Source organism: Apium graveolens, chromosome 7, assembly GCF_009905375.1.
Source record: "Apium graveolens cultivar Ventura chromosome 7, ASM990537v1, whole genome shotgun sequence".
Classification (NCBI taxonomy): Eukaryota; Viridiplantae; Streptophyta; class Magnoliopsida; order Apiales; family Apiaceae; genus Apium; species Apium graveolens.
In genome coordinates, this window is record NC_133653.1 from 56,611,352 (window position 1) to 56,624,117 (window position 12,766).

Consider the following 12,766-nt stretch of genomic DNA (forward strand, 5'->3'; position numbering starts at 1 on the left):
CGCAAATTCGCAACCGCAATTGACGCGGTGCGATTGCGGATAACAATTTTCTAAAACCGTTCTTCGCGTTTTGGTTCGACTTTTACCCCAAAACCGATCCGATCCGAATCGCATACATCCCTACTAGAGTGTGATCTGAGGGCTTTAAGAATAAAATGTAGGCAGACTTATTTCCATTAGTAGAAGTAGACTGACGGTTTCATAGTGATATCTGACAATTTCTACAAAAAAATAGTGATAAAACACAGTCATGAGAACACTACGGGGCATTTGGATCGGCTAGGGTAATGGGTTTCGGGAATGGGAACCAGGGGTAGGGGAATGTGCATGAAATGGTAACCCAAGGGTAAAAAGGGTATGATTTTACTATCTAATGAGAATGAGATTTATATTCCCAACCATCCAATTGCCATTCCAAACACTATAATATAGAATTGCAGTTCTGATTCCCGTTAACTAATCTCATTAAGCAGACACCCCTTAGTGTTTATAGAAAACATTTTATTCTTTTCCAATTAAGTGTATTTTGGTAGCACCTGAATAATAATGTGCAGGGAACAATTGTACACATACCGGACTCTAACTAGAAGCAACCTTAAAAAATTGAACTGAAATGGCTGCTAATCAAGAGACTGTGACTGTTGTTGTATTCTTGAGGGTGTAGACGGAATGAAATGATTGTTATTATGACATGTTCTGCCCTGTTGAGACCACAAGACCTCACTAGTGCACAAAAACTCAGGTCATGCCCAAGGTGTTAGCCTCATTTATGCCGTGGAACACAAACTTAATCCAATGTATATAATTCATCCGCAAGAAAAAGATGCTCCATACAGTATGCGAAAATTCTGATAATACTCAATAATATCAACCAAAACATATAAACATGATGTTCTAATCATGGAACTGCATTGAACAAGAATGGAAAAGATGCTTACACAAAATAATGACACTCGAACATCAAGTGGTCTAACATATATGTCTAGTCCTGTAATAAAATGTCCACAACAGTGTTAGAATTAACTTCAAAATCCATAACCACATCATTCATCAACTGAAATGATATAATTTAAAGTTTAGAGACAAATCCTAAGCTATCCAGTCTAGATATATATTAGCAACTGTTTTATTTGATTTGAATGAATGATCACTTGTCTGATACAATTATTTTAATTAACACCATGAATCTATCCTTTCATAATCTGTAAAAGCATATTGTGGCCAAATGTTCAGAAGTGCTGTCTACTTGCAGGAGAGTAAAGAATCAAAAGCACTACAGAGACTGAATCTGGTTCTTCATACACTACCTAATTTGGTTGATCTAATAATTCGAATACATTCTTTTCAATGGCTTGATAACAACACCCAAAGCCATTTTGATTTATGCTTGACAACTCAAACTTAAGGTGACTAGTTGATCAAAAATTCTATTTTTTCAAGTAGCAGTGACACTGACAATCGTTCAATATATACTGCAATATACAATACACTTTCTACTCACAAACAACACTTACACAAGCTCTTCGTAAAACTCGACACTGAGAGATGTCAAGTACAATCAAGCTGTGCATGTTCTGCACAACAGAAATTATTGTGCCCTTTGACGCAAAAAGAGGGATAGAGTGTCCTGCATGTGGCAATATCAACATTTATGGTGGCCCTCCTCTTATCAGACATTACACGGCCAATGGACCTCAACAAGGTGGCTATCAATATCAACATCCATCTCCACCACATCCTAGGAGATCAGCACCACCACGAGGTCCTCATGGTGGGCTGACTCAACCTGATTATTACCAACCATGGCATCCTAGAGCCTCAGATGATGATTACATTGAACACCCACCAACTTCTGCACAAGTATCATTTTGTCCCGTCGGATCTAAGAGATATTCTTATCAAACGACACCATCGTCACTACCACAAGCATCACCTCGTCCTATGCATAATCCTATCTATTATCAACAACAACCACCACGCAGACCATCTCATCCAACATATACCAATGACTATTATCAACCACAATACCTACCACCTCAACGCTCATCTCGTCCACTGATAAAAGTGAACGGTATCTATGGACCATCTTTACAAACATCAACGCCACAGGGCTCTCATCGCCCACTTCATAATGCTTACTACCAACAACCACCACAAGCATCATCACAACAGCCAATGGATGATGAGGATTACTACTATCAAAATCAAACAATCCCTCAAGCACCACATCACCCTGTACATGACAACAATGGTTATTATGAACAAGAAACACCTCCTTATGATGATTATTACCAAGAACAGCTGCAAACTTCACGACCTCGGCTTCATACTAATGGTTATTATCAGCAACCTTTACGCACATCCTGGCATGATAATTCATCAAAATGGATCGAAGATAATCATCTAGTGAACTACTAAAAAATAGCATACACTGACACCCTAACTAGTAGAGTAATAAAATAAGGATACTTGTATGAATGCCACTGGCAAATTGTACGAGCATACGTGATGATTTAATCTTTGTTAACAATATGTGTATTGTTTTACCTTGAGTGTCACGGATTGTTTTAGCTTCCTAGTCCTAGTGTATTCTTATAGTTTTGCATTGCTATTTACCGGGAAACAAAAGTCTATTTTATATCTTTCTTGTTTTATCTTCAAATCACTTTCATATATGGGACGTCAGATCACTTGTCGACGAGGTCTTGTTTCGTTTTCTTGTTGTTAAGTGGACACGGTCTTTTTCACTAACAAGCTTAACTAGACATATAATACCATACAAACAATGGGGGATTTAAAAAGTTAGACAACAAACAGAAATTACCTTGTTTTCCCCATCCAAAATGAAATGATCTGATATAAATGTAGATATGACCTCACTTTGTAACTGCATTTACAAGCATCCAAGTTCTATACTACTTGTTTGAGCTTAAGTAGCCAGACATGAATGGATAATCACCCTCAATCGAATTCATATAAAGGTACAAGAAGCGGGGGACAAGTCATATGCTTCAGTACTGATCACTTTTCTAAGTATACATCAGTAAGTATATTTTTACATTAGAATGATTTTCATGGTCACTATGTGCTTGTGAGTCGTAACTGCAGGCTTTCTCCGGAAAGCAGAGGTCAGTATTTTGAACATACTTGCTAAAAACATATTTCAACGACTTTAATGCAATAGTTTGTAAAAAGTACAATTTTTTAGTACTAATATTAGTAATATATTATAATATATATTATATTACTATTTATAAAATATAAAATATTATTTATATATTAACACGGGTTTCAGGTCGGGTTCGGGTCGGAACGGGTTTCGGGTTTTCGGGCCGGGTTCGGAACGGTATGCCTTAAAACCAAACCCGACCCGAAAATGATTCGGGTTTAAAAATCAAACCCGAAATATTCGGGTTCGATAAAACCCGATCGGCTCGGTACGGATTGGGTATCCATCGGTTCGGTACAAATTGTCATCCCTAGTCAGACGAAAGCTATTGATGGATAGTCCTGAGATAACATAATAGGGTAAGGGAAACAGGATGCAAGAGTCTTTTTAGTCAAAAGATGTATCTCTAAATATCCCCCTTCCTTTTTGCCAAGTCTATCCCTCAGTTGTAGCATTTCTATGGTTTAAATAGCCAATTCTACTATGTATCAAATAAGAAATCTCTAAAAGCTGTTAGAACTCAACCTTAAAGTTGATGCACCTTAGCCAAATAGTAGACTGTAGGTGAATCTGGTTCTTCATAATCCCATCCGGCCATCCTTTGGTTGATACCAGAGGATAAACCATAGAAGAATATTGTCCTCTACCAATCAAACTATATTTGAGAATCAAGGATTGCCTGGACGGTGCCAGAGGTGTTTGATTCCCACCTTGCCTTCACTAATAATGAAAAACATATCAAAATTTTGAAATAAAATTAAAATAAGAATTGGCTTACTACTAGTGTTCATACTTCACTTCATATAAATCACAATGAATATTTACCCAGACAATTAAATAACTAATAAATGTCAATGAACAAATCAAACCTAAAAATCATTAGAAATCAGCTGTTTATATTCCAGCTTTCTCAAAATGCTGAGGGGGTTCTAGTTGTGGCCATCTTTGTTCAGCCTGTAAAAGTATATTGGTGGTTCCTCCGAGATCAGTACAACAATTATGACCAACAACCTGTAACGTCAAATGTCAATTTCATCAAAAGATCATTTTAATGGTTTGAATTAAAAACCACAGCCACAAGTTTTAATTGTTAAGCCATACAATAAAATTAATCAAAAATATAATTGTTGTGTAATTATATTGTTTTAATTTAAAAATTAAAATCGACGAGATTAAACTTGAAATTGATACTACTAACAGAAAGTAGAGATTACCAGCTTTGATTTGGTTACTTACATGACTGATTTGGTGAACAAAAACACGATGATATTACAGATTGATTCCAAGAACTCCAAACCCTAATTACAGAGATATTGGGGAATTTCTTGATTTTTCTAATTTTTTTTCTAATTTTAATTAATTAATTATTATAAAATCAGTTGTTTATATTTTTAATTAAAATACCCCTAATGAAAATTAAGGCCCTAATTATACATCTAATAAAATTAATTGGCCCTAAATTGTATAATTTTTGGGTATTAATTTTGAATTTTTAAATATCCAATAAATACAAAATGTATGTCAAAAATTTCCAAAATTGGTGAATAATATAAAAATGTAGAGAAAAATGATATTTGATATTTTCATGATCCTATGAAAATAAAGATATAATTTTTGCGGGGCTTTTGACACCCGAAGGGGATCGGAAAAGTCGTTTTCGTGAAACGAGAAAATTTGTAAAACGACTGGATGTTCAGAATATCGCTAGGGTATAGGTTATACTCGGAAAAATAGGTCAAATGAGCCTGCAAGGGTTGACTCAGTTAGTTAAAAAGTGGATAACTATCCTCTTGGTCACAGGTTCGAATCTCACGAGAAGAGAATTTATGATTATGCCTCCTTAGCCAGAGTCTGTCGCTTAAATACGATTTACCTTGGTTCACGTGGTTACCCAGTGTGCACCCGAAGGGTAGCGGCTGCGGGTTACCTACGATAAAAAAACAAAAAAATAGGGCCAAAATTTTTGCATGAAATATCAGCTATTAAAACATTGTTTGAGCCGTATAATTTTTAACATAAAAACATTTAACCTAGAATAAGACATCTGATAATTACCCAAAACACGTTCTGACCGAGACCGCATACATATAGCACACAACAGCTAGGGTTTTACAACTCAACACACTTAATAACATAATAAAACACATAAATAATATTCATTAAGATATAATACAAACGTAATTTCTCAGTCGTTACATCCTCCCCCTTATTAGGATTATGTCCTCAGAATCTCGCTAGAAAAATAAATGGGGATACTTTTCTAACATTTCAATTTCAAGTTCTCAAGTTAACTCTTCAACCATAGGATTTCTCCACAAGACTCTTACTAGTGGTACAGATTTATTCATCAATACTCTCTCCAAAATAAAAATAAATAATAATTATTTATTACACTATATATATAATATTATAATTATAATTATAAAAATGTAATTATAATTGTTGTTTTAATTATATATATATAGTGGAGAAAGTTTTAATTGTTGTGTAATTGTTAAGTTTTTATGTGTTTAATGGTTTTGTTAAAGTTTATAGCGAGTATAAGACAATTCGTGCGTGTTAGTAGTTTATTTTGTAGTTTGTAGTTTTTCTAAAATTTAAAATAAATATAAGTTATTTTACTTAATTTAACGTAACTTAATAAATTTTTAATATAATTTACAAATCATTTAAAAAAATATTTTTATTTTATAAAGTAAATAGACAATTGGATGAATATTAACTAAAAAAATAAAATTTACAAAGAATAGAAGTCGATTTGTATTAAAAACAAAGTTTTTTGAAAATAGAAGTCAACTTATGTCAGGTAAGAACCAAAATTTGGTAATTCGGTACTTTTAGCACCAAATTATACATGGTTTCGCTTATTAATAAAAAGTACTAGCTTAAGGCCCGTGCGATGCACGGGTCTTGGTTAATATTTATATATTTTTAATTTTATTTCATATAATTTTATTAAAATTATATATAAATAATTAAATACTAAATAATAATTATATAATTATAATTTCAAGTTAGGTTCAAATAGTATAAATAATATATGATTGATGAGATCTTATTCGTAAATAATAATGTAAATGTTTGTTGTTGGTGAGTGAGATTCGAATCCAAAAACTTATATGCATCTTTATAAATATTATACATGTTTGTTGTTAACGAGATTCGAACCTGAGAACTTATAAGTATTTTTATAAATAATAATATAAATGCTTGTTGTTGACGGGATTCGAACCTGAGAACTTGAGGAGTGTATTTTTTTAGTACGTGGATCTAACGGCTCTGATTATTTGATGAAGAAGATCCGACGGTCGTGATGTAAAGGGGTAATCAAAATGAGGGGTCAACCAAACTATAAATTATACCCCATTCCGGTTATTATAGTATATCTATACTATACTATTATAAGCAGAACACCCTCTATTTGGTAGTTACTCGGTATAGTTGTTTGGTAGTTGCTCGGTACAGTTGTTTGGTACGACAAATGGTACAGTTGTTTGGTAGTTGTTCGGTATAGTTGTTTGGTACGACAAATAACAACCGACAGATCTAAAATCAGAAAAATGAGAATCATTGGATACAATAATAAAATATTATTATATTAATATTTAAACTGCTCTCATGTATTCGGGGTTCGAACCCCGTCAACAACTTATTATATTTAAACTTTTATATTCTTTATTTAAACAATATATTATATTATATTATTTATTTTCAGTCAAGTATCAAATTATTATAAAACATATGTTGTTATAATTTATTATATTCTTCGATTTATTTTTCAACTATTGAAAATTATATTATAAAATATATTATTAAAAACTATCGAATGTTAAAAACAATCCGTGCATCGCACGGGTTATAGGCTAGTATATATATATATATATATATATAGGGTCTTACTTCATTGAGAACCTTTTTTTGGTGAGATATGAGATCTAATCTCAACCATAAAAATTTAAATCTATTTTTAATCTAGACCATTCATTTTAAATCTCATCATCTTCTCCAACCATCATCTCTTCTATCTTCTTCTTTCTACTTACCATCCACCACCACCTCCAACAACCAACAACCACCATTTATGGCCACCACCACCGCCGACCACCACCACCTTCGACGACCACCAGAAAATCACCACCGCCAAATCAAAAATCACCACCACAATCACCGACGACTTTCAGAAAATCACCACCGACAAATATAAAATCACCCCCGTCAAGCCAAAAATGATCACCGGAAAATTAAAAAATCACCACCAGAAAACCAAAAATCACTTCCGCCAATCAAAAAATCACCAGATTCAGCTATTATCTATTTCCATCAGATCCGGTCATGGTCACCAATTCCGACCTCTATATCAACATAACCACTGCAATATCATCATTAATCATCACTAATCACTATCAATCCACACAAAAAAACACATTATTAAACAATCTAACCACTGCCTACAATTTTCACCACCACAATAACATCACATCGTGTTCATTACTACCACACACCATATCTGAGTTCGGTCCATCATAATTTCGTCGGAGAAAATTAAATCGAAATTCAAGATTTAAGAGCTAGCGGGGAGTAACGGTGACAGCAAAGGGTCATGCCAAAGCTGTGTCGGGGGGAATGATGTTTCACGGTGACGTCGGAGGTGGGAGGTGGAGTCTAGTGTGGAGGGATGTAGAGAGAAGGAGAGAGATGGGGAAATGAGAGGGAGAATTAAGAATGAACAGATCTGTTATTTTCCGATAACGGCGTGACGGCAACAAGGCAGCGATGGCTCGGTGGCGGTGAGGCGTTGAGAGGGGCTTGTGGGTGTGGGTGGGTATAGAGGGTGGGGTGCAAGTAAATGAGAGAGAGATGAAATATAAAGAATAGAATTAAAAATATAAATTGTGTGGTTATGATTGAATCTAGGAATAAAAATGTGTGGTTGAGATTGAATCTCAGTTCTCACAATAGTATGAGATCTCATTTGAGCAATTCCCTAAATATATATAGGGGAATAATCAAATATAAACTAAAATTAAAATAGAAACTAGAAACCAATCTAAGCCATTAGATTTACCTAATCTAATGGTCCCCTAAATCACCCCACCCAACTGCACCATCCCATACCCAATTTTAGCTTTTCCCCTCCGTTTTGAATGTGATTTTTCCCGTCAAACCGTAAGTTATTTTTAAAATCCGATTTCACTATATTTTTCTACATCTCTCAACGATCAATTTGCATACCATATGTGTTATATTTCGAATTAATTTTTAAAAAAAATTGTTTGATTTCTAGTTTTTATTCTAAATTGATTTCTATTGAAGTAACCCCAATATATATATAAAAGTATAGATATATTTGAGATTTTTTAGTTAACTTCATCCTGAGGGAAGATCTAAAAGTGCACAGATTCTTACTAAAAGCAACATTAAGTGGAACTGGGATGGATTTTGAAAGGCTCTGAATTAGGAGAATCACTGGTATTTTACTACTCAGATCATGCACCAATGCTGTCGATGTGACTATTGGCTTGCTACAAATCTATATTTCCATAATTTGTAGAAAAAGATGCTCCATAAAGCGAGTGACAATGTGATGATACTCAATAATATTAAGCGAAGCAGTTTTGGCTATAATTTTCATGTTTTTAATTATGGAACTGCATCGAACATGAATGGCAAAGATTGCACGAAATAAAGACAGTGGAACTTAAGTTAGTGTTAGATATATGATTATTTCTGAAGAAAAAAAAAACAGAATATGTAAACGGCAATGTCAGATTTACCTTCAAAATCCAAAACCAAGTCTTGGAGGGCGAAGATGATACCTGAAATGACACTATCTTAAAGGTTAGGGAAAAAAAGCTAAACAATCCAGATCTATGATCAAATGTATGATACATGGTACATAATACCATGTATCTATTCTTTCTTTATCTGTAAAAGCTTAGTAGTGTGTTGAAATGTTCAAAAATGCTGTCCACTCACAGAAAGGTCAAGAATCAAAACTACTACAAAGACTGAACCTGGTTCTTTCATACACTACCTAATTTGGTTGATGGAATATATCTAATATATTTATTTTATGGCTTGAGAACAAGAGCCAAAGCCATTAACATTTTGACATGATGATTAAAGCTTAAGGTGACTAATTAAGCCATATATTTAAGCAATAGTTAGATTATTATTCTAAAAATTGCTAGGTGGGCAAGAAGATGCCTGATGCATGAACATGATTACAAAAATTCTATTTTATTTTATCTAGTAGACAATAGTGAAAAATCTTTCAATTATATATTGCGATAAGAAAATAGACTTGTTACTCACAAAGCACATAAGAATAAACTTCTCTGAAAGCAACACATTGAGAGAGATGTCTAATACAATAAAGCTGTGCAAGTTCTGCAGAGCAGAAATTAGAGTGCCCTATGAGGCACAAAGAGGAATACAGTGTCCTGTGTGTGGCAATATTAACAATTTTGGTGGCTATCCGCTTAACAGACACTATGCTGCTAATAATGAAAATGGACCTCAATACGGCGGCTATCAGTATCATCATCCATCTCTACCACCACCACGAGGTCCACACAGTTCTTACCAACAACCATGGCCACCTCGAGCCTCTGACGGTGATTATATTGAGCACCAACCACCTTCCAGACAAGGATCATTCCGTCCCATCAGACCTAACAGATATAGTTATCAATCACCACCACAAGCATCACCTCGTCCTATGTATTATCAATCACAATCACCACGCAGATCATCTCATCCAACATATAGTAATGGCTACTATCAACCACAGTTACCACCACCAGAACGACCATCTCATCCATTGATAAAAGTGAACAGTATAGACCGACCGTTGTTACAAACATCACAACCACAGGGATATCGTCGCCCACTTCAGAATGGTTACTACCAACAACCATCACAAGTATCATCACAAGTGCCAATGGATGATGAGGATTACTACTATCAAAATCAAACAGTTCCTCAAGCACATCGTCCAATATATGAGAACAACAATGGTTATAATGAACAAGAAGCACCTCCTTCTGATGATTATTACCAACAACAGCTGCAAACTTCACCACCTCGGGTGCAGACTAATGGTTATTATCGGCAACCTTTGCGCACACCCCAACCGCAATCAATATCACATGTCGCACGACCTCAGGTACCTAGTAATGGTTCTTATCACAGACAACCTTCACGTTTAGAGTCACCGGCTCAACAATCTTCACTGCCAGAATCCCAAGCTCAGTCACCTCGAACTAATGGCAGTAATAGTCAACATTTCTCACAAAATCAAGAGGAATCACCGGCACAACCTCCTCCTCAATCTAGTGTCAACGGATACAATCAGCAACAATCAGGACGTTCATCTCATATTCAACAAACATCACAAGCACAACCAGCCTATGGAAGGAAGCGGGCAGTGGTATGTGGTGTGAGCTACCTTGGACAAAAAAGCAACCTTGAAGCAAGCATTAGCGATGCCCGGTCTGTTAAAGACTTTCTTGTTAAAAATATGAGATTTCCAGATGAATCCATCTATCTCCTCACAGGTATATATGGTTTAATTTACTTCCCTTGACAATGTGTTGAGTTTTTACATTTCCATTTTCTTAATATAAATTGTGACACACTACAGAAGCCGAAGTAGATCCGTCCCGAATACCAACGAGGGCCAACATACTAAAGGCCTTAAAATGGTTAGTTGAAAGCTGTAAAGCAGGAGATTCACTGGTTTTCTACTACACAGGCCATGGCTCGAAAGAGCGTGATTTTGATGGAGACGAAATTGATGGCTTTGACGAAGTGATATGCCCTGTTGATTATCAGAGTGCAGGTAAGATATTAGATGATGAAATTAATGCTACAATTGTCCGACCTCTTCCTCCTGGAGCCAAGCTTCATGGCATCATTGACTGTTGCTTCAGTGGAACTGTCCTGGATCTACCTTTTCTATCGAAAACGGACAGGTCGGTAGCATGTTGACTTCACAATATAAACATGTTTTGATAGTAATATAAATACACATGCATACAGGCACAGTTTACACCACGAACCTCTTAGCCACTCACTGTTGTTCTAAATTATCCGTCTTTCACTTCCATTGCATTATATTTGCTACACACATTTCGCAGAGGAGGGAATTTAAAAATAGATGTTACTAATTTTGCATCAATAATACTGCAGCAAAGGAACAACTAAATGGGTTGATCAGAGGATACAATATGCAGCATATAAAGGAACAAGTGGCGGAATTGCTATCTCCATTAGCGCTTGTACCGATCATCAGAAATCCGGAGACACGACTGTATGATACCACTCTTTCATTTTCTTCAATCTTATAAATAGTTAAGTACTTGAGTAGTAAAATACTTGTATTCTGCAGGCTTTCACAGGTAGCTCTACTGGAGCTTTAACTTACAGCTTCATTCAAGCACTAACAAAGCAACCGAACATAACATACGGAAACTTACTCAATACCATGCGGATCAGTATCACTCAGGTTCAAGAAAGACTAGAACAACCACCGCAGGTATATCACATACCTATACCTTCATGCATAAGGTTTTATGTAGTCTCTATATTAATGTTATGCGCATAAACAAGCCATGCTAATAATTATGCTAACATCAGACTACTTATTCTGATTTAAGCTTCTTCTAACTTCTGTAGGAGCCTCAGATATCTGCCTCAGAAAAATTTGACATTCACTCAAAGCCTTTGATCATGTGAACACCTAAACACTAAAGCCGAGTTCTGGTAGAGCTGTATTGATGCCATTCTGTAATCCATTTTGATGATTCAGTTAAAACTGCATAATTATATAATATACACGCATGTTGAGAAAATTTTTAAATGATAAATAATCAGAGATAAATCTTAAATAGACTCATTTCATGTCATCGGACAATGTTGCTTTCGAAATTTGCAAAACACCCATTGATCTTTGGTTTCACCGGAAATTGATCACTACTTCAGCCTCCGAGGTGGTGATGAATATGATACTCGTATAGCATTAACAGAACTTGTATATGAGAGACAACGGAATTCCATCACTGCGGTCCTATGCTAATCCCTTTTATTGGAAAGAAGTGTTGTTTTTCGAACTCTACATAAAATTTAGTACAAGATAAAAACTGATTTTTTTTGTCAAGTTCAAATAAAATTCAAGCATTAGTTGAATTCGTCGTACATATATTCCAAACAAGCAGCAAGTGCGTTGATCTATTTGTTTCACTCCTGAACTAATCCTGTAATTGATTAGATTCAGCTAAAATACATGCATATATTATTTTGCAGACAAGTGTTCGAAAGGGAAACATGCAAATGCATTACATACAATAATTATTGGATGCTCATGGTATATCATCAGTGTATCTAGTGGTAGGAGGGGGGAGAGCAATAACAATTTGTAAAAAGTGCAACTAAGTTGTATTTCCTTCTCAGACAAATGAAGGGTGTTTCTTGTACACGAGCTAGTTTGGACTTACCTTCCCTTGATTCTGATCTGATCTCAATATGCTTCCAAACTATTTTTTATGGTTGTATGTTTAGTGATGGCAAACAAAATACCGATGTACAAGTGGTTGG

At 35.0% G+C, this 12,766-nt stretch overlaps 1 protein-coding gene and 1 long non-coding RNA gene across 3 annotated transcripts; one reads left to right on the forward strand and one right to left on the reverse strand.

The window, feature by feature from the left end:
* Positions 1-1,240: 1,240 nt before the first annotated feature.
* Positions 1,241-4,537, reverse strand: LOC141670885 (uncharacterized). Its single transcript, XR_012554804.1, has 4 exons — positions 4,406-4,537; positions 4,039-4,180; positions 3,695-3,889; positions 1,241-2,363 (listed from the first exon to the last, which is right to left on the reverse strand). It is a non-coding gene; the product is annotated as an uncharacterized LOC141670885 (long non-coding RNA).
* Positions 4,538-9,492: 4,955 nt separating this feature from the next.
* LOC141671329 (uncharacterized) lies at positions 9,493-12,607 on the forward strand. 2 transcript variants are annotated; one of them, XM_074477527.1, is made up of 5 exons: positions 9,493-10,728; positions 10,815-11,145; positions 11,363-11,483; positions 11,562-11,708; positions 12,476-12,607. In XM_074477527.1, exons 1-5 carry the CDS (start codon positions 9,531-9,533, stop codon positions 12,518-12,520), a joined length of 1,842 nt encoding a protein of 613 aa, XP_074333628.1. In that variant the 5' UTR covers positions 9,493-9,530; the 3' UTR covers positions 12,521-12,607. The 2 variants fall into 2 exon arrangements, with proteins under 2 accessions (XP_074333628.1, XP_074333627.1); XM_074477526.1 differs by lacking the exon at positions 12,476-12,607 and adding an exon at positions 11,849-12,222.
* The last annotated feature ends 159 nt before the right edge of the window (positions 12,608-12,766 follow it).

What these genes read in the sequence shown, in the direction of transcription:
- LOC141671329 (XM_074477526.1), top strand. Translation starts at nt 9,531, where the DNA reads ATGTCTAATACAATAAAGCTGTGCAAGTTCTGCAGAGCAGAAATTAGA. An exon ending in ATCCATCTATCTCCTCACAG is followed by an intron (nt 10,729 to 10,814) that starts GTATATATGGTT and finishes GACACACTACAG; the next exon opens with AAGCCGAAGTAGATCCGTCC. An exon ending in TTTCTATCGAAAACGGACAG is followed by an intron (nt 11,146 to 11,362) that starts GTCGGTAGCATG and finishes ATAATACTGCAG; the next exon opens with CAAAGGAACAACTAAATGGG.